Source organism: Corvus brachyrhynchos, unplaced genomic scaffold (genome assembly GCF_000691975.1).
Source record: "Corvus brachyrhynchos isolate BGI_N302 unplaced genomic scaffold, ASM69197v1 scaffold239, whole genome shotgun sequence".
Lineage (NCBI taxonomy): Eukaryota > Metazoa > Chordata > Aves > Passeriformes > Corvidae > Corvus > Corvus brachyrhynchos.
In genome coordinates, this window is record NW_008246057.1 from 5098543 (window position 1) to 5120044 (window position 21502).

At 39.2% G+C, this 21502-nt stretch overlaps 1 protein-coding gene and 1 long non-coding RNA gene across 2 annotated transcripts in view; one reads left to right on the forward strand and one right to left on the reverse strand.

Annotated features, from left to right (window-relative positions):
- Positions 1-10705: 10705 nt before the first annotated feature.
- LOC108449553 lies at positions 10706-12447 on the reverse strand. The gene is made up of 2 exons (XR_001865749.1): positions 12154-12447; positions 10706-11528 (listed from the first exon to the last, which is right to left on the reverse strand). It is a non-coding gene; the product is annotated as an uncharacterized LOC108449553 (long non-coding RNA).
- A 1280-nt stretch (positions 12448-13727) lies between these two features.
- TBC1D22A (TBC1 domain family member 22A) overlaps positions 13728-21502 on the forward strand; it is a 145647-nt gene continuing 137872 nt past the window's right edge. Inside the window, exons 1-4 of the mRNA XM_008642535.2 lie at positions 13728-13914; positions 16340-16396; positions 18136-18476; positions 19918-20097. Of these exons, the coding sequence (XP_008640757.1) occupies positions 13853-13914; positions 16340-16396; positions 18136-18476; positions 19918-20097 (640 nt within the window). The 5' untranslated portion in view covers positions 13728-13852. The remainder of the gene's footprint in view (positions 13915-16339; positions 16397-18135; positions 18477-19917; positions 20098-21502) is intronic.

Sequence of the window (21502 nt, forward strand, 5' to 3'; positions counted from 1 at the left end):
CTTTGATATTAAGAAACATAGCAAAGAAGACAGAAGCACTGCACATCACTCAGTGAAGATGACTTTTATATTGAAGCCTTGGAAAGAAATTAATCATTGCTGTAAGTAGGCAGAACACAGCTGGGAGTGGCTGAATTGTGCTTGCAACCAAGGCAAACTGAACAGCACTCTGTAGGACAGCTCAGCTGGATTCCTGAGCAGAGAGAGGCTGCTAACCATCACAGCCTTTAAAACACCACAGTAGTAAAAGCCCACCAAATGGCTGCAAGAAAATGTTTGGTCTCAGACCCAGTGGGAATTTCCTCAGATTTCAAATAGTGGGAGCCATATGCCAAGATCCCTGCAGCACTTCCTAGCTTGAAACTAAACAGCTGAATGTATTTGGCACAGTTTTTACTACTGCTGCTCAAGCAGCTTTTGTATGAGTTTGTATAGGCACAGCTATCATAGCACTGGAATTATGAAGAATTCTTTTCTAAGTCAATAATTTGTTAGTAAGTCTCCGGGAAGTATGTATAGGGAAAGTATGAATTGACAAAAAAACCCACCTTAAAAATAGATAAAGAAAGATGCAGGAATTTTTACTCATGTCAATCAGAAATCACCCTTCAATCATTCTTCTCTATATAAGGACAGCACTTCCAGTTGTGGGATAAAGTAGGATGTGCCCTTCAAAATTCAGGAAGAACTCTTTTTCTCCTTTCCAATCTTAATGTTGTCAATGTTGCAGTTACTCTAAGAAATGCACTTTGTTTCCTAATACACTGATGCTATTATCAAAGTAGGTAGGTTCCAAAAATGCAGATCAACCACCCTGGTCATGCTGGCATAAGAAAGGCCAGGTTCAAACATCATGCGAGAACTCTTTGGTCTGCAGCTGACTGACACCTGGACATGCTGCAAATGGTGCCTGACTTGGTCTTCTAGACTGGGATTACCAAAGCATTACAGCACTGAGCAGTATCAATACCTCTACTCCAACAGCTGTTTTGCTGGCAGACTCCAGGAAGATCTCTTACCATAATCTCATAATGAGATATTAATAGCAACCTCAGAGAAAACTGCTTGCTCTTTCTCAGAGAGGAATTATTAGTAAATGCCAAACTCCATTTATGGTAGTGTACAGGGTGGAAACACTGGTGGCAAGGAGAACATTCCCTGGCTCCTCCTCTGCAAGTGGGAAGACGCTCCTGAGCTATGTCCTTCCTTCAATAGGAAAAATTGAACATTTAAAGTTCAGTACTTGGTCAACAGAAAACTGAAGCCAAGACAGTGGGCTTTGATGATACTTTTATATGAGTAAGACAAATTTTTGGTTTTGCCTGCTTAAAAGAGGAAAAGCATTGATCCTGTGTGAAAGGATAGTGAGAGCTACTTATACAGTGCTACTATAAGTTCAGTTTGCTGCATAATAGAGAACAAATGAAGTGGACTAATTCTAACAGAAGGTACCAAGTCATAACGCCCAGTCCTCTAAAAAGCACACAATCCTCTTCTTTCTTGTGTCTGTTAAAAAGTTCTCAGATATTTTCTGAGAAAAAAAGCCTTTGTTCAAAGTTACTGTTCTCAGAATCTGAGCTCTTTGGAAAAATCCGTGTTTCTCAGAGCAGTGTGGAACCTTACCACCTAGGTTCAGTTTCTCCCAGGCATTGTATATGTGTATATTGAGGCCTACCTGCCAGATAAAAATCAATAACAATGCAGGTTAGATGAGCAGGTGGCAAAAATAAAAAAAACTGCATGGAAGAATTAACATTCAGACAACCACAGATGCCTATTGCTGGCTGATTTCTTCAGGACTCCTAAGCTTACAATAGATCTCTCAGATATTGATCCTTTTTCCTTGGTATCAAAGAGATGAACAATCCCACTGAAGTTTGCAGGAGCTGACGGATGCTATGAAAGGCTTTTCACAAGGGCACTGATAAAGCTCCTTGCGTGTTTCTTTGGCTGGAAGATCATATGGCTTCACTGCTGAAAGAAACAAAATAGCAAACAAACACTGAGGAATTCTTTTAAGGTGAAATAAGTATTCAGGCTGCCCTTGCCTTCCAGATGCAAAGAATCACATTGTTTCTGTATGAAAAGCAGGTTCTGCATTGGTTAGGTTTGCAGAAAATAAGCACTGTTTTTGTCAATAATTCTGAAGCTCTTACAAGCCTAATGTTACAATCAGTGTTTTGGTGGTGGCATATAACAGTTAAATCGAGCTAGAATGAAAATGAATTCTTCAAGATTTTCAGCACTCCAGAACACAAGGAAGAACCTGGGAGCATTTTTGACAAATTAGGCTGAACAAGTATGATAGAAGTGAGTAGACATTGTTAAGAATGCCTTCTGTCAAGGTAAATATATCTGTTTGCTCTGATAACACCAATGAGCAACTTCTCCCTGTTAGACAAGTCAAATTCATTCATTAAACTGTACTAGGTACTGAGTGTCTATCAAACTTAGTATAAACAGACAATTAATCTAAAAAGTGTTAGGAAAATTTATACATCATGGAAAGATTTTGAATTCTCCTTTTTGTCCTCTCCTATATTAAGGTTATTGGAGTAATTATTTTCCTCATCAGTATAAAAGGAAAAAGACCTTCACAAAATAATTCCATGTCTTTATGCATCTAAATCCTCAAATTGGATTACTTGGGACTTGAGCCAATAGAAGAACTAAAGGTGTCAACAGCAGGGTTAAATGATGCTTTGATATCTAGCAAGGCAGTGTTTTCCCCTCAGATGACAGGCTGTTCATAAGGAGCTACAGGACTTCCATACAGCTTTTTTGCTAAAGCCACCACCAACTGCATGAAGAGGATACAAGAAGACCACAAAAAGTTTTTAAATTCATTTGGCTAACCAGTTACATAATCCTTGAGTGTTGTATACTTGTGACACTATCCAAAGTGATACTAGTTTAGCACTCTGAACAACACTAATCTCTTCCAAGACTTGTTTCTCAGCAGAGAGCTGAGCTTGTTCCAGCAGAGAGCCCTTTAGCTCTATCTGTCCTGCCTTTCCCAGTGCACTGGCCCAGAGGCCTGTGGCTCTGGTTTGTCTCAGATGCAGATCCCGAGGCAGACACAGATGTCAGTACTGGCACTGCAGCCTGGCCGGGGAGCCGGCTGAGGGGCAGCGAGAAGGACTGCAGCACCACACCCTCTCAGGGACTGCAGCACTGCACCTCTCAAGGACTGCAGCACCGCACCCTCTCGAGGACTGGAGCACTGCACCTCTCAAGGACTGCAGCACTGCATCTCTCGAGGACTGCAGCACTGCACCCTCTCGAGGACTGCAGCACTGCATCCTCTCAAGGATTGCAGCAGTGCATCCTCTCAAGGACTGCAGCAGTGCATCTCTCAAGGACTGCAGCACCGCACCCTCTCAAGGATTGCAGCACTGCATCCTCTCAAGGACTGCAGCACTGCACCTCTCAAGGATTGCAGCACTGCACCCTCTCAAGGACTGCAGCACCGCATCCTCTCAAGGATTGCAGCACCGCACTTCTCAAGGACTGCAGCACTGCACCTCTCAAGGACTGCAGCACTGCACTCTCTCAAAGTCAAACCTCTGTGGGGCTGCCAGCCCTTGCAACCCACCCAGTGAAGCGCTGCCAGAGCTGTGTGGTCACACAAACCCAAGGGTAGGCTTGTCTGGTCTCAGCAGCAGGAAAAAGGCTAAAAGCTTTTCCCCTCTTCCCCACTGAATTAATTGTTGGTATGTGAAGTGGTTCCTTCACAAATGGAGTATACTATTTAAATGGCTGAAAGGCTGAAGCCTAATGTGGGCAAAAGATGCATTTTTTCATATTATCTGAGGTTGGCAGACATGTATTTACAGATGAATCAACTCATTTTCCTGGGCAGAGAGACAAATCAAATCCCTAGAGCTTCATACCACGGGAAATGCTTTGGAATGTATTCCAAGTGGTCCTTCATAAAATAACAAAGCAGTTTTGAGCCAGCAGCTACTCATCAAAGTATTGATCCTTTCCTGGCATAACAACATCTTGCTTAGATGACATAATGTTTCCAGTAGAGCCAAGGGCACCTCAGCCCTCTACAGACATGCTTGAGCACACTCAAAAGAGCAATGAGATGCAATGCTGATGAATAGCTCTTTGCCTTCAAGAAAGGAGAACTTGAATGCAAACAAGGATTTATTAACATATATGTTTGTTTCCCATTTTGAGATGGGTGAAAACAAAAGTACAAGCTTCAACCTTATAAATACAACAGAAAATTTCCAAAGCTAATTTAGACACTGAAAGGTTACAGGACAACAAGGGTGTTATGAAAAACATCATGGCCAAATTGAAAGCCTACTAAAGGCAGTTTTATCCTAGATCCATCATTTCTAAAAACTAGATGAAAACTGACTGGTATTTCTCTGCCATAATAATTTTCTCATTAATTTTACTGTTTTTCAGCATTCTGCCAACTATTAGCAATGAAATAAAGTGGACATTTTCTTCTATTGTGCAGTGTGAAAGAGAGAAAATTGGGATACTATAAAAAATGCATAGAGCTGCTGCTGTGGTGATTTATTCCTTTGCTGTTCCCATATATTCACAATTCAACTGGATCATTACTTAAGAACTATGAAGAAATTGTTCATTACTGTTTCCAAAGGAAAAGGTTCCAATACAGACCCCTCCCACGAGCCATGTTAGAGAAGGTGACAACTCTCCTGACTTCTCAGTGAAGAGAGACAGAGCACATTTCCAGACAGAAGTTTAAATTTTAGTTGGACTAAAACCTATGCAGAGCCATGTGGCCCCCTTTCCTCACTACACAAACAGAGGAAAGCTCATTTTGAGACTTTAGACATAGCAATTTAAATGAACTTTTTCCATTAAATTTCCTTTTGCCAGAAAGACGAAAAGTCCACTATTCTTGGTGATACTCTACCAAAACTGCATTTTAATTTGATTTCTAAATAATAGTAAGCATCTGTATCTAATATGCATTCATATATATATACATATGCCATATCTAAAACAATATAATGCTGTTGAGAGTTTAATACAGCCAAAAAGAGCAAGAAATTCCAAAGGGAATACCTTTGAGAGCAATTTATAGGTTGTGCAGCCCAAGGGATGGTTATGATCATCTCCTCTGATTTTCTTGCACAAAGAACATAGATTTTTCACACAGTAAAAACCTCAGTCAGGACCGATGAATTATAGCGAAAGCACAGCAAAGTTTTCAGCAATATAACTGAAACTAATAACACTTTCTCTAGTATTACTTTCCAACAACTAATTCATGTTATGGCTCTGCTACATTCTGGAGTAGTGATTGCCATTATCATTACTTTCAACTTTTAAGTTTTGCCACAAGTGATTTTGTATTTTTAGAGCATTAGTAAAAATGTTGGCTAGCATTGACTGAGAACTGGTACAAACAGAAGATCATCACATACAAATTTATATAAGTCATAGACAACAAAGATGGTATGGGATCAGAGACTAATGATAATTATAGTATTAATATGGGAACAAGAATACAGTATGACATGAGCTTTATTTTTAGGGTTTGTAAAAGAATAGACAAAGATTTATCTGGTAGAAATCTATCTGTTCTTCCCTTTAGCTACATTAATTAGTCCAGTGTAAGACACAGTCTCCTTAAGCAAGGCTTTTTCAAAATAAAAAAAAACCAAGAAGAAAAAAACACAGGCTTTTCAAACTTCATTCGTATTTCAATATTGTTCCTGTTCTACAGTCTGTGGCTGAGTTTCAGTGTTGGAGAGATCTTCGAAAAATTACACATTTAATGTATTTATTTCCTCTGGTTACTTGTGAAATCTTATTTTAATGACCACGCATACTAGAATTATTACCACTATACTTCAAGATTTCAGTATAAGAGATTAAACCTTTGAGCTCTTTCGATGTAAAATGGCTTCAACTTCTGAGAGCTTCCTGTGATTACCTTATCATTTTCTCTTCAAAACCTAGGGACTCTCTGGTGGTTTTACATCAGTATTTTCAGTTCATTTCTTGCACTAAGATTGCCAGTCCTGAAACAACTGTTAAGGCCATTCAAACAAAATTCAAATTTTCATTTCAAGGTTTAGAAGCTAAGCTGGTTTTTTTTATTACTTTACAGCATGATGCTACATACTGTGTTATACCAGAAAGTGATATGAATAGCAAAATACTTAATTCTCACTTTTTAGTCTGAGTTTTCTTTTTTTCACTTGGCTGAAAACTGTCTACTATTCCTACCCACTTCTCAAAAGTAATGATCTAAAAAGAACAAAATTGCAGGTTTTAATTTTTTTTCCCAATTCCCCCAACAATATTAAATATAGGAAAACATTTTTCATCTTCAACTAAAGACTACTTTGCAAATCCAACTCACTAACAGAATATACCTCTTGGATAAGGAGCAGCAACACCTAAAAGCAAATGTATAAAATACTTTGTTACCTTTATCATATATTTTCACCCAAACATCTGCAGCTACTCCCATTTTCTTTGCACTATAATTTTGCTTATGTCTCTTTCACCAAGCTCTCAACCTCTCTGTTGCTAAATCCTAAGCCTTGCCAACACTCTCACTAGTAAAATGGGTAGCTCAACCAACAGCATTACCCCAGGAGCACTCAGTAACTCTCTTCTACTGAAAGTCATGATAGGAAGACTCTGTTACTAGTACTCCAACTGCATTATCTTCATTACACTTGTTGCTCAGTTTATATTTGCCCTCATTCAGGCAAAAGCATACACAAACCACAACACCAGCAATAAATATTCAATAATGGACAATTCATGAGACCTGATACAGACTTACCTTAAGTAGCAAATTCCATTCCTCTTTCAGAAAAAGAAAACATGACTTTGATACAACTCACTTGACTTGAACAATAACTATAATGTATTATACTGAAGATATAGTATCTGAAGATATAATTCTGGAAATTATACCTATGCAAGACACTGTAAGGCCAGCTGTATTTTTTTTATTTTATCCGGTATTTTTCATTCACCTTACACTACCTGAACTTACTTTACCACTAATCCATTTTTACAGAAATTGTATTAATAGGATTTCAATGCTGAAAATATATCGAACACTAAGAAAGAAGGGAATAAGACTCTTTTCAGTTCAAGTGTACATTTCAACTGCTATGCAAAGAAACCCTGAAATGGAATTAAAAAGCAAACAGTGAAACTTAATAACCTTCTAATACACATTTGATCAAAAGAGAAATTAATTGAGAGATAAATAGGGTCAAACAGCATAGTAAAGGCTTTGCTATCTTCAAGAAGCATCAACAGAAACTAATCCCTCCCTCAGACACAAATGACATGAAAAATGCACTAACAGGGACTCAGAGACATAAAAAGACATGTCAGTGGTAGACTTACAGATCCAAGAAAAAGCCATAAGAGCACCGGTGATGAAGCTGGATAGTCAAAGACAAGACTAGAGAAAAAAAATCCCCAAGCCCCAAACCCCAAACCCCAAATCCTGCAGCAGTCAGTCATGAATATTGTGAGGTAACAAATGTGTGCTCTCAAGAGAAATGGTAGATGTCAATTAACACACAGCTTGATGCGTTCTAACACCTGAAAATATCTGCTGAAAATAATTCATTGCAATTCCTACATATCATCATGTCTTCATTCTTCTTAGATGCATGGGAGGAGTTACAGATTTACTTCTAAATAGCTTTTTTTGACCAAAACAAGGAAGGGACCAAGGACATGATTTAAGCTACTGGCATGCTAAATGCAATGCCTCCATGCTGAATACATCTTCTGGGAACAACGGACCAAACACAAAAAGAAACACAGACTGTGCAGAGAATGAACTAAAATAATGAAAAAGTAAAAATGCTGCTAAATATTTCTGTCTGTGTCTGGTGTTTTTCCTGGAATTTGAGCTTAAGTTGTCCATTAGAAGAAAAATGACCAAAACAGAGTGGTTGAACCAAAGCACCTAAGCTTGCTGTTGAATTCCTGCTTAGAGTTACAAGACACTTTGTTTCAGGTACTTTCTCAAAAAAATTTCAATAATACAAACTGTGAAAAGAAGAAAAGAAGTGAGGCACATAGTAAGATGAGTATGGCTGTTTTAAACAGAAACCTAAGGGAACCAAGAGCCCTGCTTACTCTCATATTACATTCCCAAACCTAGTTTTGCACTCAAGTACATTACAGATGATTCTTAAGGAAAAAATGAGCCAATTTGTAGATTCAGCAAAGCTCTAGATACATCTTTTACATTCTGTCCTGTTACACGTCCAGTTTTTAGACTAAAGCAATAGCTTTGCTATTTGTTATAATTTGCCATTAAAAACAAATGTGTGTGGGGGGGTGGGTTCTGCGTCTGTTCCAAAGAGTTGTCTAGTCTTACTGATCTTGGAGAAAGGGTATTGCCTATTTCCTCATCAACTCACAATACTAAGCAGGTCTCCTGGCATCTCTAAAGCTCTCCCAAAATCTTGAGATCTTTTAACTCCAAGAAACATAAACTAATGTTCCTTGTTCTGATAGTAAGTTGAATGTGAAATTCAGAAACGGATATAAACTATATAATTTAAAGAAAGTAAGTTTCTCTCAACAATGAACAGAAGAGAATGATCATGGCTTAGAGCCAAATACACATTGATTTATTACTCTGTGTTTGAAGTTCTGTCATGCCGCAATGCTATGTTTAAACACTCGCTGTACATACAGGAGGCATAATTGTGTGGAATTTCAAGGAACTAGAAATATGTTTGAAAAAGGACCTGTTGCTTTTGCCAACTTCTCTGTCTTCTACCCAGTACTTCCACTTAAAAGCGTCTTTCTTTCTCTGAGTCATTTAAGCCTTAACCGCATATTGCATCAGACTTCAGGAAAGAGCATTTCCATCCACTGGGCTGCCAGTGAGCAGCAGTCCTTGGACACAGAGTGCAGCTCCAGGCTACACCCAGCAGGCTATGTCAGTTGATGTGTGGACACAGACAAAAGTAAAGCTAAAAACCTTCACCTAAAATGCATGAAATGTCAACATGAGCACTGTCACTAATATTTTAGTGAATGACAAGTTTTGAAAACTACCCACATCAATCACACTTCTAGACAGAGAAACAAGAGACATTTACCCCAAACCAGCATGTATTTATTTATTTATTCTCTCTCACAGCCTTCTGTCACTGATACTGAATATAGTGTGAGTGAGCACGATTCCATACATGTGCATTACCAGTATAAATGTATTTTGGCAAATCTGCTATTATTTTCAGAAACTTTTTCAATTCATGTGCAATAGGAAGGGCCACTTACACAGAAAAAGTTACAAAATGCTATGGTGATGACTTGTCTTCAATGATGACTCCTCTTGGCCATTACTCTCTCACGTTGATTTTTTCTCTCTTTTTTCCTCTCCAACTTTCTGGAGAAAAATTGCACTGCCCTGAAAGAGGTTTTGTGACTATGTGATTTGCCAGACCATATCTAACCTTGAATGTAGCTATTGCTTATCCCTCTTCTTTAACATCCCTGTTTTCTCTCTTGCATGGTTCTACTTGAATGCTTATTCCTTTTATCTTACCTTGCCTTGTATCTTTTTGTCCAAGTACCAAGTAGTGTACACTCTGGGATTGTTTTCTACCCAAGAATAACTGCTGTCTTCCTCTCTCTGATTCTACCTGAACTCTGGTTTTGGGTTAGCTTGCTTCGTAACTTCACTCTATTTGCTCAATTTTACTTTAAAGAACTGTTTCTTCCATGGTATTTACAATAAAGTACATGGAGACAATGGCTTGGTAGAAAGGGATGCCCACGGACCAGACAATATAGTGACCAGCAACCACAGAAAGCCTTGTGTGCTTCAGAAGAATTTCCACTAGTTTGTTAGAGCAGTAAAAATGCGCATAAAATAATTCTTCAGCATGGAAGTGTCTCATTTGAATTCTCTTTAATTTTTTTCCTTATTGATTAAAGCAAAGAGAAAAAATGCATGACACGTGGCCTTGTCAGCTTGTACAGTGAGTTTAAGCCACACCTTGCAGTTGCATCAACATTGCAGCATGTCGCTGACACAGCAGTGTAAGGATCAGCATGGGAAAGCACTCCCCAGCTTATACAACTTTATCAGCAAATCCTCCTGGTCTGAGTGCAGCGAAGCTAGCAGGGGAGTGCTGTTGTCAGCTTAGTTAATTATGTTTAGCATCAATCTATACTCTCACATCTGTCGTCAGAAAAACTTTTTTCCAAGGCACACTGCACCTCCACAGAGAAGTCTACCTGTGTAACCACACCAGCACAGCAGAAGCTTTCCAGAATAGATGAGCTAAAACCAAAACTGAATGTCCACATAGATGCATAGCTATCACACTAAATAACATCTCTGTGCCTTCTTTGTTCAAAACACTGCTAGTGCAAGCTACAACACTCCTCATTTTGACCAGCCAAGAGCATGGATACATGTGTACATTTTAGAACATACCGAAACTTCCTGAGCATCCTCAGTAACAGTCACCAACTGTATGCAGTTACCTGATTTTAAAAAATGCTCAAGTTAAAAAGAATGCAAAGGGAAAAAAAAAGAAAATTTCAAAAGGAAAAAAAAAGGGAGGAAAAGGAAAAAGAAAGAAGTCTACAAACTCTCTGTAGCTCAATACATTATTTGACCACACTGGCAACAGATCTCTTCCTAACTATAAGTTCTTGCACACGATTTGCATGAAACAAAGCAAATACTACAGTAGACATTTTAATATTTTTTTATTGTTCTGGAATAACAAAAATCCCTATTCAAATGGTATCTGAAATATTACTGCAGTCCCTGTGAAGCAAAGCCTAGTTAATACAGCTGTGCAGATTTGAAACAACTGGTTTGGATGTTTGGGTGTTCTTGAAGACTGTGCTCACCAGCTGCAGTAGGTGAGTCCCAGCTGTGACTGCAATGTTGTTGCTACTCCTTGAATGTCAGCACCTGGACACTCGCAGCTCTCCTCAAACGTAAAGAAACTGACAGTGGAACCTGTGCACACCCTCAGCTGTCCATGCTACATTTGTGTAACCAGAAAAGTTAAGCAGAAACACTGTTAAAATATGTGCTCAGACCAAATTCTCCTTCCACAGCTGTGAACTTACCTTCTTGGGATACTCAACCAGTACCATATTGTAAGCCCTCTTCAAGGACACACTCTTTGTGGCCAGATCACCTTGAGTGGTGGGCATAAAGAATTGCACCTAACTTACTTGAGGATGTGTTGAAAGGTTCCTCCTTCCAAATCCCTTGCATCTCCAGAACCTTGGCAACACAGTTCTGTGTCAGGGATAAAATAAAATTCAGGATAAGGAGAAGATATGAAAATGAATGGAAAAGGAATGAAAACAGTGTCCTTGCCTTCTTGAAAGTCAACAGCAGCCGGCTCTGTAGGACTTATTCCACAGGTCTAAAACTGGCAGCAGCCCTTCACAGTAGAAGCACTTGCAGTTCTTTATACAAATGTAGCCCCATTTGCACCTCAGATTTATGCATGGGAACAATCCATGCAACAGTCAGTCGTTTCCAGCACAAAATTCTGCAACACATTAAAAATTTAGGCACAAGGTAACATATACTTAATATAATGAAATATTAATAATACAATTAACCTTGTACTGACCTGATTATGTAACTCAGCAAAACCTCCACTGCTAAATGAACAAGAAGTTCCACATGGCTGCACCAGACTGACACAAAAGTTTAATGGTGTCACTTCAGGATTCAGGTCAACTGTCATAAGGATGACAGATGGCTCAGGCTATCTAGGCTGAATCTAACTACGCTCCCCTTTGATAAATACCAACAATGAACAAATAAAAATAACTGAAACATGGTTTTAACATCCATATTAATGCTAAAGATGAAATGTATGTTTTATGGACTTATCACTTTTTTGATAAATCACTTTTGATTTTGATCACTTTTGTCACAAGTGAAATACCTCATTTTTGTATTCTAACAGCAACGAGTATAATTTAAATTTACCTAGCTGTGACCAAGCAAAGTTCCAGTCATGACTTTGCAGGTTTCATTTCACTTCAGCTAACAGACATAGATCATATTACATTTATTTTCCATTAATGCTGATGATACTCAAGGTCCAGAATCTGTAAGAGGAATCCTACCTAAAGAACACAAATGGAGAAAATGATACTACTTACAGCAAATAAATCTGTAAATGGCGTTGAAATTACACCTTTCACCTGTGGACGGTGATCTAGCAAGATCTGCAAAACATTTCATTTTTGTCAGATCTTAGGCCAGCCCCTCTGTAGTTTGCCGGCAGAGAGAGAGGCAAAGCAAGATGTGTTTCAACCCAAGACTGTGAGTCTCAAGGCCTTTAGTGTCTCTTCGTGGTTGCCAGCAACTGATGCCTTATCCTGGTCTTAAAATCAAGAGGCATACACGGTTAGAAGGGAAGAAGGGATTTTACCTTGGTATTTATTTTAAGGATCCTTAGGTGCACTACGTCCAGGTCGAATGCACCAAAATGCACACCGCAATGCCCACCCCCAAAAGATCTGGTATTACATTATAGGTCTTACTAAATAGCATGTCTATCAAAAATTCCCCAATGAGAGGCTCAAGTGAGCCCCCTCCCCCGAGGAACCTTCCCCTGGATGGTTCTATCTTAGTTTACAGAATATGTTCTGGAGAGGACCTTGGGGTCTGGGGGCATTTTGATCCCTAACTCCGAAGTTTCTAACATGTTTCGTCTCCTAGCTTGACAAACAAGTCCAAGAATGAAGGCAAAAAGCACTAAGAATACAGAAGTTGTAAAAAGGTATAAAAGGGGTACAAAAGAAAAGGCAAAAAATCATCATGGAATCAAAGGCAACTACTAAAGTAAATCCCAAAGCAGGAAGAAAACTTTTTTTCTTCTTTTTAATTCTTAAGCAGTAACTTACACATGAAATACATACTAAAGAACAAACGTTGCACTGTAGATCAGGTCTTATACTACATGCCAATTTTTTGGCTTAATTGTGGCAGGATGTTCCCCAAACCATTGTTGATATATTAAATTATATGCTAAATTGCATTGAGATGCAGCAAAAAAATCCTGTCACTCAGCACTGTTTTCTAAGGAGCATACTCCAAAGAATAACATAAAACCATACTTATTTTCTTGGCAGAAGTGAGGTATCCTCGGATCAGAAATGCTGGGAAGTCTACAGTTACTAATAAAACCCCTCAATCTTGTACCACCTCAAAGCCTTAAATAAAGTGGGTACAACGATTGGAGAGCTTTAAAAGAAAGGAAGCTTAAAGCCCCCTTACCCCACTAATTGGTTGATAATTGGAAATAATTGTACAAAGATAAAGCAGAAAAAATGTGATGGATTTTGTAATAAACCGATGCCCGCCGATCCTCAGTTAACGTCTCCACTCACTTACAAGGCGAGTTTTGCACTTCTAAGGAGTACTCTGAGGAATTGCTCTGTACGGTTCAATCAAAAAGGATTAAAGTCTGAACACGTCACCCTCGCAGAGCCGCGAAGTAACCCCTGAGGTACAGGGATGCTTTGGATGGGGAACACGCGCGGGAACCTCCGTGACGGGGCTTCGGGCCGGGCCGGGGCCGCCACCCCAGCGGCCGCTCCCGGGGCCGCCCCCGTCCGCCCCAGCATCCCCTCGCTACGATTGGCCCGACCGGACGCACCCGGCAGCAATCTCACTTCTGGTTGGCTCAAACTTCCGGGCCGCTTCGAGGGGCGAATGAGGCGCGGGGTTGTTTTCCCGTCCCAAGATGGCGGCGCTCAGTGCTGCTTCTGTGGAAGGGAATGGTGGGAAGTGAAGCCTGAGGGAGCGGGCCGGGGCCGGGGCCGCGAACGCGGAGGGGGATGAGGTGACGCCGCAATGGCGAGCGACGGGGGCAGGAAGCAGTTCTGGAAGCGGAGCGGCGCGAAGGTGCCGGGCAGGTGAGAGGAGCCGCGGGAAGGTCGGTGTCGCGGGCCCCTGGACGCGGCCGGGCCAGGGGGGGCGGCTCTGCCCGTCCGGCTTCGCTGGGACCCCAACACCACGTTCCTGCCCCCTCGCCGCGCAGTCCAAAGGGACCTCGCAGGCCCTGTGAGTCTCTGCTGCCTTTGCCGTGTCCGGTCGGTCACTGTTCGGACCCGGTTCTCTGTTAGCTCAGTGCTCGGAGCCTTCCAGTGCTGGGCACCTCCAGTTGTCTGGTGAGATCGCTGGTGGTCAGTAAGCGTTGGTGATAACTTGTATCAGAAAGGTTGTTAAATAATTATCTGGATGTGTGTTTCTAGCCTGACACCATGGTTAAAGGAGTTTACGTGATCTTGGGGATGTGTTCACCGGGAAATTTTGAGTGGGAGAATGTGTTTGTAGATCTCAGCAGTGCCAAGTTAGGTTGTTTTGAAACTTGATGCAAGTTATTCTATTTCAGAAATACGTTGCAGGAAACTCAATTTTCTAGGCATAGAGACATGCTTTAGTTTCTGCTATGTATTTCCAATTATTGTCAATTTCTCAACTTTCTTTCTGAAGTGTGAACAGCAGACCAGTCGTTGTATTATTTCAAGGAGCTACAAGTACATACTCCAATTCAAGATTTTCCCGGGAACAGATCCCCAGAGTTACATTAACTCTTTTGACTGTTGCATCAGGCTGGGAATGCATGTTCAGATGATTATTTAGCAGTGATGTACTCTGGGCTCATCCCTAAACTGTTCTCACAGTACAGTTTTCTATGTTCTTTTTGTAAGAGTGATGTGTACTTGTGGTTCTCAGAGAACAGTAACTCTGTATTTTATACTCTTTACCTGAATTCAGCAACATAGTCCTGCTCATCATTTACGTTCTTACATTTTCAGTTACCCCTAAGCGCTAACTGGGAGCGGTTTTGTTTCTCTGGTTACAAACTAACTTTTTCAGTCCAACTGTTATTGTTCCTCTAAAGTGTTTTCTTTGTAACTTTGCTGAATCTCTTGAGGGTAGAACACTTTTGGCCCCCCTCTCTTGCAGAGGGTCTATAAATAGTTGCAGTTAATGTGCAGGCAACTGCAGGCTTGTGGAAAAACAAGGACCCTGTGGAGAATGTGCTTTTCATTTTTATTTATTTTTTTATGGCAGGGAGAGGATTGTTGTTGCTTTGTATTTGAGTGGCTTTCCATTGCAGTTGTTCACAGAGTGGTGTAAGGAAAAGACACGTTCTGTGTGTATGGAAATGGACCTGTGTGTATGGAAATGGACAGTGACACCTGACCGTCATGTGAGCGTAGAGCAGGAAACTTGGCTGTGGAGAGGATGGTGTATGGTTGTGTGGAAAGGCTGATGGGGGACTGACTTTTTTATTTCCATGGAATCACATAAAAATCGTTAAGAGTTTTTATGAACCACCATTTTCAGTCACCATTAGGGCTAATTTCACTGGTGTTAATGCTACACCTGTTGTGAAAGTCTAAGACTCTCTTAAAATCTGTTATGACTGCAGTCTTTTTGGCTTGGTTCTATCTCAGGTTTACTAAGGTTGGACTTACTTATTGTTATGGTCTGGAGATTGGTTTTGGTGTGTCAGGAGCATATGTTTGTGTCCTTCTATGTGGTTTTTAGTACAGGTTTAGGTAGATGTTAATGTTGTGTATGATTTATTTCTCTTGCAATTAGAGAGTTCTGTAGCAGTAATTTCTATTATGAAGCCGCATGTAAATTTTGATGTGTCTTCTGTCGAGTTTTTTTACTTGCAAAATAATTTTATATCCTATAACTGGGAGGTAATGAATTTTTAGTTTGTAGAGTTTTGGTTTTCACACAATAACATGCTGTTTTGTAGTGTTAGAGGCTAGTGAATAAGTCTGTCTTTGGAAGCTTATTTGTTTCAAAGCATTCTTTTAATACTCCTAGGGCTTTTATTCTCTAACCTGTCACCGTCTACATTTTTCTGTAGCTTTGTTATCCTTGTACTTTAGTAGTGGTTAAGAATTGCTTGGTTGGATTTTGGGTGACAAGGGTACATGGAAGATTAAATCTTTATAGATATTTCTTTGAGAATTTCTAATTTTTTGCAATAGAGAAATGAAGAAATGAGAAATCAGAGAAGAGAATTTTTGTAGATTCTTACCGCAGAGTTAACTTATTTCTCGTTTTAATTCCTAGTTAGAAAAATAAAATAGCCTAAGTTAGCTTAGGTTTCACAAAGAGTTCCTGCTTAGCAAATCTATGATTTTTATTAAATTACTCAATTGCAGCTTCATTATTTTTAGTGGTATGTGAAATTCTTTGAAACAGAGAACTGTTGGAACATTTCAATTCTGTTTATTATTGACTATTTAATACACAGAAAGTCTCCAAATATTTATTATTTTTGTGGTAACTCTCTTTCTTTTCCTTCAGTATTCAACATGTGTATGGAGCTCAGCATCCACCTTTTGATCCATTATTGCATGGAACGTAAGTTAACCTAATATTTAAATATTCCAGATATTTTGTGTCTCCTCTGTCTCCTTGTTTTTTTTTTTTTTTTTTTCCTCCTGTTGGTTATAAAGTTTATTGTTAATCTTCCTTTTTCAGTTTTTGTCATAATCTTGACTTCTCTGTTCTGACTTGTCCTTTGTGACTTCCTGGTGGTTACCATATTTGCAGGAACAAATCAGCTCTTTCAGATCTTAGCTAACATAGATTGCCAGCTGTTGTTATTTATTTGTAATGCCTTATACATGGGAAATTGTGGTAAAGTGAAAAAAAAAAAAATGTGTTCTAAAGAAAAGTATTTGGTTGGAAGAACGTCATGCTTCTACTAGATTTTTTTCAAGGGCTGCTTTAAAAGAGTACAAGAAGTAAACATTCTAGTTAATTTTCAGATGATACAGAGTTGGAGGCAGTTGAAATGTGTGATCTTAAGGGCTGGATTAAAAGAAATGAGATTAATTGATTCAAAATATGGAGGTATAGAGGCCCAGTAACAAAAAAACTGGAAGCGTATTGCTTGAAGTGGCAGAATTGGAGAAAGACCTTGCTGTTTTAGACAGTGATGACAAGTCAGGTAAAAGTGTAATTGTTGTAGCACCTGTTAGGGAAGTTACTTCCTGTAAGACGTAAAAGAAACGTTATTACTGGCATTGCATTAGAACTGGGTAAGAACTTTTTCTGATTTGCAGTTCTGCCTGCCTTGTCTTAACAGCAAAAAGAAAAACTAGCCCAGGCAGAAAGACAGGGAGGTCAGAAATGAACTCTAGAACCATTTTGGTGCAATTCTCTGTAGGACGACCCTGCTTGAGCAGGGAGGTTGGGCCAAATGAGCCACTGTGGTCCTTTCCCACCTTACCCATTCTGTGAAAGCAAAATTAAGTTAATGGCAGTAACTTCTCTATTTTTTGAGAACACACTGAGAAATCCTCTCAACTTTATACCCTATTCAGCTCAGTTCTGAAGGGAGATGTGATTGCTCTGCATTACTGTAAGTGAGATCGAGTGCCAGGCTAGGGAGGGATACTTGGTTCATATCTCACACTGCGTGCTGACAGAGGGGCAAAAGGTTGGGAGCTGATCAGGGTCCACTCAGACTAGTAACCAGAAGAAGTATCCTTCCTCTGAGAAGAGCAAAGTTCCAAAGGAAATCCATGCTGGTGTGCCTGAATGGGGAGGAGTGATAGATTTAATGAGTTTTAAGGTGAGACTTGATTTGTTTATGACAATGATTGTGTTGTGTGAGTGCTTATGATGACTTAAGAGTAGACCATGACTTGATTACAGCTCCTGTGCTGTTATACAGCAATTGTATTGAAACAGCTGAAATCTACAGAAATGTATGAAGCAAGAGCAGTGCAATGTGCCCTGTCTATTTTATAAGCTATTCTAGTAGTAATCCTTTCATGTGACTTTGTGGTTGGTCTTTTTTTTTTTTTTTTGTTTGGTTTGGTTTTTTGTTGGGTTTTTTTTCTTAAGAAAAGGGAAGGAAAGATTTGTTCAGCTTCTATTCAAAGCAACAAAGTGTCAGTTTTTACAGCCCTTGTTCTCAGACTTCCTCAGCTGTATGTTACCATGGGTGGATGTAGTGGTAACACGAGTGGGGAGAGATAAATATTTGCTACCTATATGGTTTCAACTATGAATGTTTGGGGTTTGGTCCTATCCATAGTGTTTTGCTTCCTTACTAGTTTTCTAAATATTGTTTATTTGGTTTTGAACAGCTTGATAAAAGCAGGTTCAAAGCCACCTACAACTCCAGTGAAATTGAAGAAAGTCAGCACCTTCCAAGAGTTTGAAAGTAACACAAGTGATGCTTGGGATCTTGGAGATGATGATGATGAACTCTTAGCAATAGCTGCTGAAAACTTAAATACAGAAGTGGTCATGGAAACAGCTCACAAAGTAATTCAGAATCACAGCAAGCTACAAGAACAGCATAAATTTCAGGAAGAACATCTACAAGAAGAAAAACAAGAGGAATTTGCACAGCTGACTTCAGTTGCATGTGGTGATAATAGGCTTGTTAAATCAGTCAGCGAAGGTCATACATCGAGTTCATTAGGTATGTTGAAAAGTGAAAAAGATGTTGGAAGTTGAAGGATGAGAGCTACAATATTTGCCCCTGTAAGACAGGAAACCCTTCCCAACCCTTTACTAATACTGCAGGAAAATACTGTTTGTCACCAGTGATTTATTTGAGAGGAAGACTGCATGCCTTACTAAATTGTAATGCATATGAGGGAAGAATAATTAAACTTTCTTTGTTTTCAGCCTTACAAAGTCTCCAATTTTGGACGGAAGTTCCACTATTGAATGTATTTTATTGGTTAAATCCACCAAGATGTATGCAATTAATAGTAATACTACTGTTCTGAAAAATTGTTATTAAAATAGTACTGCATAAAATATATTGAAAAGCAGGTGGATTGGGAAATTCACCCTCATGTGATCTGTTCCGTGGTTTGTGTATAAGCTTTAAAGTAACCAGTTGCAATGATTTCAAGATTTCTCAATGGTTGATTTTTGTTTGTGTCCCGGTTTGAGACAAATTAAGGGAAACACTCTGGGAGGAACATCCCCTCCAAAGAAGGCAGGTTTCAGCCGCCCCTCTCCCACCAGGTTTGGAAAGAAAATTCCTTGGACAAAAGTGAGAAAGGAAAAAAAAGTTATTTATTTAACAAACACCATGCTGGCACAGGAAAAGAATAATGCTAAATATGAAAACCTCTCGCTGTGGAGAGAACCTGGGTAGATTTCAGAGTCCTTTCTGTGGGTGTGGCTTTGTCCTCTTCAGAGCTGGGTCAGCTTGGGCCCCTCTGGGCTGAGATGTAAGGTCTCCCGACTGATGTTTTGGTGGTGTTGGACAGTCCAGACGAGAAGAAGAAGAAATGGACGTTCCAGGAAAACTCCTTGCTTTATCTAACGAACAAAAAGCTAGCTAGAAAGCAGGAGAATGCCACTCTCTTCCCTGCTGCAGAGAGCTGAGGTGAGCAGCCGGGCAGGAGAAGCCAGCAAGCTTATCTGTGTTTCGAACGCAGCCCCAAAAGAATTCCACCGGCTTCCCCCCACTCTCTCTTAAAGGTCTGCCTTAAAGCTACAGAAAAGGACACAGGATTCATGTCTGGGCATAGAGCAGGCGATAGGGGGTACACATAATAAAGTCACACCAAGACATTCCACCCCAAAGACTGTTAGTTTGTTTTATTTCTTTTTTAAGGATGGCAAGGAGAATGAAAACAGCTTTTAGTAACACAGAGATTTTAGAAATCCATTAGCCTTGCTATTAATATGATCTCTAATTGATGTATTTTAATTGTGGAATACTGCTTCAAAGAGAAATGCTCTTTCTGCTGAATCCTAGTAATTTGAAGTCCAAACTTCTGCTATACTTGAGTCTGCATTTTTCAAAACAGAATTCTATTTTAAATTTACAAATTAAGTTCAACTGATTAGTAGTCTTCTCACTGGCTGAGGCTAACTGCTATGCTTCTTTTTCCCTTCAGATAATGCTAGTGAAAATTCTTCCATGCAGAGATCACAGTCACTTCCACAAACTTCCATACCTCCCTTGACAAGTGGAATGGCAGACTACAGCACCTCAGTTACTCCTGCATTAACTGAGAGAGAAGCATCTCGATTAGACAAATTTAAGCAGCTACTTGCTGGCCCAAATACAGATCTTGGTGAGTGTTTCTTATAGGACCTGTGAATTACATCTAAATTATTTTTAAGCTATAGAATTTTCCTGTTTGATCTAGTTTGATTCCTGCCATGGTTTGCTTAGAATCTAATCCTTTCAACGTTGAGAACTGGTCTTTCAGTATTATTCTTTCTTTTGTAAGCTTTTAGTACTTATGCTTTTAATAAGTGATTTGCATACATCTTGCTAATACCTAGGGTGTTTGATGGCTTCTTATTCTTTCTCACATTATTTCTTCCTACTAGATTAATCTCTGTAGAAAAAAACCCAAAGTATAATTAGTGGTGTTTATTGTTAATGCCTGATAACAGAACAGTTTGGAATATAAGAGTTATTTTCGTGCTTGGAAATAAATAGGAATGAAAAACGATGAGGCATATAAGTATTACTGCTTGTCTACTCAGTGTGCTTTCTTCATGTTCACAGGCTGATTACAGTAGTTCTGTGTCTCATCTGTGAATGCTGACAACAAGTCAATGAGAAAACAAATGTATTGTCACATAATTTGACTGTTCCCTTTGTATACTGGATTTTAGCTGCTGAATAGTCAATACAAGTGCTGAGAGGGTATCACAGAATCAAATGGCTTTGTATCCCAAGTGAAAATCTGAAGTAGAATTAGTACACTGCATTTGGAGAACTTGGTGATTAGGAGTTTAGGGCAAAATAATGAATAAAGGAAGTGTCTTTGAGGTAGACCATTCTAGAAGATACCTGCAGGGAACTTACTGGAAGAGATAGAAATTGCTTGTTTGCCTGGTCATTGTCATGGGGCTTCTTCAATATAACACAGTCTGAGTTGTGGCTTTTTTTTTTTTTTTCCTATGCTGTGTCTTATTGTCAGATTGATGCTAGGAAAGTACAACTATGGAAACTATCCCAACTGGATGAGATTTAGCACTTCAGTGAGTTATAGGACATTCATATGAAATGCAACTGTGAATAAAAGGAGGTGTTAAAACATATTTTACATAAACTTGAAAATAATAATCAAATATCACTTTTTAGCCCTTTGATCTAACAGATGTTATGACCTTTGTGATTTTGACCAACATGAAAACTCATAACTTAAGAATATTTTAACAGTAGAAATCTTTGTTACATAAGGTTGCAAAATCAGAGGAAAGACAGAGTTTAGTTTAAACCTATCCATTTCACTTTTGCTGTCTAATTAGTTGGGAATACTTTACCAATAAATCAGATTTATGGATTAAAGTAAAATAATTTTGGAAGAAAATTTCCTCTTTTATTAGCAGTGCAGTCACCCTGCTTGTGGTGAATTTAGTCAATGCTATTTAAACAAACTGGGTTTGTTTTTTTTTTTTTTTCCCTATTGAACTTTATACATCTCACACTGAAATATATGTAGGAAAGTGAAATGTGAGTAT